We start from the raw sequence: 6,000 nt of genomic DNA on the forward strand, positions 1-6,000 counted from the left end.
CAGTTTTTTTGTGTGGAACTTCCCCAAACCGGAAGTGCCACCCATAATTTAAAACACAGTAGGCTCGTTAGAGAAGAGGTGATTAAACATTTAGGAAGCAAGTTTTTCACATAAAATGAATGTTTGGTATGTCTGCAGACGGTCATTGCACACACTGTTTTGTTTTGTTTTTTCGCTCCATTTTTATGGATGTGATAATTGTTATGCATTATTTTCTTAATCACACTAAGTTAAACTTACAACCCTGATATAAATGTATTCATATCATTATTATTTTAGTATCATTGATATTCTTTTTTTTAGTTTAAGATTTTAAATTGAGATTTTTTTTTCCTCTATTTTCTCTTTTCATTTATAACTTTTAGTATTTTTTTTGTTTACCAGTTTTATTCGTTTTTTTGTAGAGATGCACCGATATATCGGCCAATAATCGGTATCGGCCAATAAAGCAAATTTTCACGCTATCGGAATATAGTATAAAAACAGCTGATAGTCAGGGCCGATATATCCTGTCAATCAAAAGAGGGCAGGAAAATGCACAACATTTGGGCTTTGTAAAGAAAATGCTAAGAAACCAGTTTGATGTTCAATATTAATAGTAATTATATGAATTAATGGGTTAGTTCACCCAAAAATGAAAATTCTGTCACTAATTGCTCACCCTCATGTCGTTCCACACCCGTAAGACCTTCGTTCATCTTCTGAACACAAATTAAGATATATTTTGTTGAAATCCAATGGCTCTTTCAATGCCCAGAAAGCTACTAAAGACATGTTTAAAATAGTTCATGTGACTACACTGGTTCAACCTTATTATAAAGTGACAAGAATACTTTTTGTGCTCCAAAAAAACGGCTTTATTCAACAATATGTAGTAATGGGCGATTTCATGAAGCTTCACGAATCATTTGTTTCGAATCGGTGGTTCAGAGCATGTATCAAACTGCCAAACCATTGAACCATTGAAATTTTTCACGTGACTTTGGTGAAACAAAAGGTTCGTAAAGCTTCAAAGCTTCATGAAGCAGTGTTTTGAAATCGCCTATCACTAGATATTGTTGAAAAGTTATTTTGTTTTTCCGGTGCACAAAAAGTATTTCTCGTCACTTCATAACATTAAGGTTGAACCCATGTAGTCACATGAACTGTTTTAAATATGTCTTTAGGAGCTTTCTGGGCATTGAAAGTGTAAGTTAACTTGCTGTCAATGCAGGCCTTTCTGAACCATCGCATTTTATCAAAAAATATCTTAATTTGTGTTCTGAAGATGAACGAAGGTCTTACAGGTGTGGAACGACATGAGGGTGAGTAATAAATGACAGAATTTACATTTTTGGGTGAACTAACCCTTTAAGAGCATTCAGAAAGTTAAGAAATAATAATTTAATCTTCAGAGTTTAGTTAATGTGTGTTAATATTAATTTGAGTAATGTGTTTGTTTATAACTGATACCAGTTAATCTGAAACAAGTTGATGAAATGGAGAGAGTTTTTATTTGCATTTCTTTCAAAATATAATAATTAAAAATATAATGATTAATTATCATTATATTATCGGTAGATATCACTCTGAATAATTGTCTGTCGGTATGTAATTTTGATGGTTTTAATTTTAGTTAATAATAATAATAATAACTCTGATTCATATTAAGCTGTAGACTCATATCTCTCCGTCTCACACACACTTTCTCTTTCAGATACCAACCAGAGCAGCCCAGTGTGAATGTCCAGTATCAGATAGCCAGTTGTCAGGAGGAAACGGAGGCTGATTCCATCAATGACAGCAACGCTAGTTTTGTGCCTGGATCTCAAGATATCTGCACCCTCAACAACCTTCTGTTCCCCAAAAACGAGGAGCCCTCTCGTCTCTCTGGCTTCACTGTCAACATCTGCACGAGTGTATTAGGTCAGACACATGCAGATGCATACTTAACCTATTGACTTCAGTAGCCTTGAGTAGTGATTATTTTAAAATAATTCAATTAACAATGAATTGACTTGACAGTTTAAGACCCTTTCCCTTCCCCTTCTGCAGGTGTCCTGGTGTGTGTGTTCTGTGTCGTGGCGGTTCAGGGTGGATTTCAGGTCTGGGTTCTTGCGGTTCTTGCTGCTCTGGCTGTAGTTTGCGTCATCATCACCGTGTTAATATGGCGGCAGCCTGAGAGCAAGACTAAACTGTCTTTCAAGGTAAATGCACACCTGCAAGTACATACAGAGCATTTTATACTCTCTTCTTATAGTGGTTTGTAAAGTGGGTTTATGTGTGTACCCAGGTTCCTCTGCTGCCGTTCCTCCCTGTCCTCAGTATGTTCATTAACGTGTACCTGATGATGCAGCTGGACAGAGGCACCTGGATGCGTTTCGCCATTTGGATGGCCATAGGTAAGTCAATTAGTGGTTGACTGATATGAGTTTTTTTGAAAGCCAAAATATATATACATTTTATTTTATTTTACATATTTACTCATTTAGAAATGAATTGCTGTGAAAGTTTGAACTTTAAGTGAACAGAATCTGTAAAATAAACTGATTTAGGCTGTACTAGTAATAGAAAGGCAAATTTATGGAGTCAAATTAATGCAAAAAATAAGTTTTGCAAACAAAAATAATACATTGCAAAATAAAATAAAGTAGTGCAAAAAAAAAATATAATCAGTTACAAAAATCAGTGACAGCTGTAATCCTATTTTATCTTTGCCACATATTTGTCATGCTCAAACCTACTAAATCATTTGCAACGCTCATTTTATTCTGCGTTTCAGTCAAGCGTCCGCTCACGATACCGGTTTTCCTTTGCGCTGCACTTTTCTGTGCGGATCTCTTTATGGCACTGGTTTGATGTGGGGCTGGAGTCAAGAAACGGGGGCACGCCCCGCGAAATTCATTGGAGGGGAACGTAATCAGCGACAGGCGAAATAATTCTTTGACATGGTTAAAAATAATGAACGGTTTGTTTTTGTTGGTTTGTTTAGCATATGTTGTCGCCAATTACGACCCCCTCCAATGCATTTCTTATAGTAATATGACCCATTGCGCTCTGTCTCACCGCCTGTATCCACTTTTGTGTCCTTAAACATTCGTTTTGGGGTCGACAGCTTATAAAAACTTATTTCTGGGTTTTTTAGCTTGTTAGCTGTACACCTTGTCACACAGCAGCTTTTAGGCATTGTTCTGTTTTTTTTTTGTAATGAGTCAGAAAAGACAAGAAGGCAGCCTGGAGACGGTTGGATTGTTTTCAGATTATAATAAATGCGCTGTCTCTATGCTTGATGTGTTTCGCAGGGGCGTGCCCCCATTCCTTGATATCGGCGACAACATATGCTAAACAAACCAACAAAAACAAACCGTTCATTATTTTTAACCATGTCAAAGAATTATTTCGCCTGTCGCTGATTACGTTCCCCTCCAATGAATTTCGCGGGGGCGTGCCCCCGTTTCTTGACTCCAGCCCCACGTCAAACCAGTGCCATAAAGAGATCCGCACAGAAAAGTGCAGCGCAAAAGAAAACCGGTATCGTGAGCGCACGCTTGACTGAAACGCAGAATAAAATGAGCGTTGCAAATGATTTAGTAGGTTTGAGCATGAAAAATATGTGGCAAAGATAAAATTAGGATTACAGCTGTCACTGATTTTTGTAACTGATTATATTTTTATTTTTGCACTACTTTATTTTATTGTGCAATTTATTATTTTTGTTTGCAAAACTTATTTTTTTTCTGCTCAATATTTTATTTTTTCTTTGTAATTCTTTATTTTTGTTTGCAAAACTTATTTTTTTTCTGCTCAATACTTTATTTTTTCTTTGTAATTCTTTATTTTTGTTTGCAAAACATTTTTTATTGCTCAATTCTTTTTTGTGTTTTGCAAAACTTTATTTTTGTGCAAAACTTTAAGGCATTAATTTGACTCCATACAAATTATATTTTTTTCATATACTTCACGTTTTGCTTAACAGTTCTGTCTAATAATTTAAACTAATGAAATTTAATTTTTTTTTTTGGGTTCTTTCAGGTTTTATTATTTATTTTGGCTATGGGATGTGGCACAGCACAGAGGCAGCTTTGGCCCGTAACGACACAGAAGACAACAACACCATTTTCAAACTGACAAACGAACCGGCCACACCTGAGAAAGAGGCTTTCTTGAGCAACGGGATCAGTGCCAACGCAGAAGAGAGCAGTGACCCTTGAGAATGCACTTCAAATGACCTGTTAAGGATGCCAATGTGTGCTCGCTATACCGATATGTGTGACTTACGACAACCAAAACGTCCAAACGCAGAGCTGCTATTGACATTCAAGATGCTTCTCTTTTGAAAAGCACCTTTATGTGTTACTGTAGGTCTAAAGCACATTTAAGCAGCATTGCAACTTGTGATGAATTCTGTTTATCAGATGAAATCATTCGGGTAAAAAGTGAAGGACAGCATTAATGATTGTGTACATAGGGATGTACACTGCACTGTTAGAACAAGTGGTTATTCCGCTGTCTGGTTGGTTTATTTTTTACCTATTTATTTTTTGTAGCATGTCGGTATCATGCTTTTTAAAACACAGACATATCACATTGTTACCCATAATTTGTGGTTTGCATTTTGTATGTTAAATTCTAGGGATGCACCGATATAAAATTGACTTGGTTACATAGTGTTTTAAAACAAGGAAGCAGAAAAACAACAACTGGCAATTACACAACTTGACAAGAAATTTCTGAATTAATTTTAATTTTTATATAACATTTGACATATTTATTTAGCTGACTTGAGGTGTGTTGAATCAATTTCTCTGTGTGAGTTTTTTTTGTGTGCTGCAAATCAAGCCAGTGGTCCCCCCCCCCACCCCCCCACCCCACCCCCCTCTGTGTAAGTCTGTAACTGTCCAGTGCCTTTTCCCACCCTTTTTGATTGATAGTGCTGATGTTTACTTGCACTGAAAATGACTTTTAGCAGCGGACACCAATGATTGATCTCAGTCTAGTGCCACTTTTCAGACTTTTATGAGACTGTTGCCAAGCCCTTGGGTGGGGAAAAAAAGACCAAATCATGATCTGGGAAAAATCTCTATTCAGAGGGAATGTAATGCCAGTTTGGCCCATTTCCTTTTCATTCTGCGGTTGTGTGCATGTTCATTCTCTGTTAGCTTTTTAAAACTTGCATCTGGTGTTGGGCGACACATTTTTGTACAGTATTTTTTGACTTTTTTTTTTGTATTATACTTTATTGTCCATATTTTAGTCGGCTAATTTGTACAAAACCAAAAACAAGCCAAAGAATTCATGATTTTGATCGTTTTATGAATAGCAAATCCACCATAAACTGCATCATCTCATTGATATTTTGCATTAAAAACCACAACACAACAGATTTGCAGAAACATTGCGTTTCACAGTACATTTTCTGCAGCGTATTGTAAGTAATTGAAAAATATATATGTTTGTTTGTTCATGTCAAGAAATTAAGAGAACTGTACATTTATAAATATTTGGTGTTTTTCTTGCAATAAATTATTGTTTGTAAAGAACGTTTCTCATATATACATCTTAATGTCTGTCTTTTTTGTAACATAAATAATAAAGTGAATATTTCAGGCTCAGTCAGAAGACACAGAACAATATGAGTGCTAACAACATAGCTTATCTTTGCTAAATATATGGTATAAAAAAGCCTTGTAGTATTATGCCAATTGTAAATAAATTCCATCTTCTACCTTTTGTTTTATACTACTAATAATAGTTATTAAAGCAGTGTAAACTTGATTTTATAAGATATGCGTAGTGCATTATGTTGAATAATTAGAGTATGAATATTAAACAAATTAAGACTACCTTTAGTACATTTGCATTTAACCATAAACCTCCCAGATTTTCAAGGGAAGCTGGAAGATCATATCTTCAATGACAAACCTTTTCCTATGGAACATTTAGAATTATTGTCTTAGATTTAAACACTACTGCAAAACCAATCTCATTGTTAATATCTTATAGTGATATTAAAACCTAGCA

The 6,000-nt window shown here is 35.3% G+C and overlaps 1 protein-coding gene across 6 annotated transcripts in view; it reads left to right on the plus strand.

Moving 5' to 3' along the window:
- Nucleotides 1-5,543, plus strand: part of slc7a1b (solute carrier family 7 member 1b) — a 29,626-nt gene extending 24,083 nt beyond the window's left edge. For 5 of the 6 annotated variants that reach the window (XM_067365862.1, XM_067365864.1, XM_067365863.1 and 2 more), the window contains exons 9-12: nt 1,697-1,905; nt 2,035-2,186; nt 2,273-2,381; nt 4,012-5,542. In XM_067365862.1, coding sequence (XP_067221963.1) covers nt 1,697-1,905; nt 2,035-2,186; nt 2,273-2,381; nt 4,012-4,190 — 649 coding nt within the window. In that variant the 3' untranslated portion in view covers nt 4,191-5,542. Of the gene's footprint in view, nt 1-1,696; nt 1,906-2,034; nt 2,187-2,272; nt 2,382-4,011 lie in introns of all 6 variants that reach the window. The other variant, XM_067365866.1, reaches the window with a different exon arrangement.
- Nucleotides 5,544-6,000: the final 457 nt, after the last annotated feature.

The sequence above is a fragment of the Chanodichthys erythropterus genome, chromosome 17 (genome assembly GCF_024489055.1).
Source record: "Chanodichthys erythropterus isolate Z2021 chromosome 17, ASM2448905v1, whole genome shotgun sequence".
Taxonomy (NCBI): domain Eukaryota; kingdom Metazoa; phylum Chordata; class Actinopteri; order Cypriniformes; family Xenocyprididae; genus Chanodichthys; species Chanodichthys erythropterus.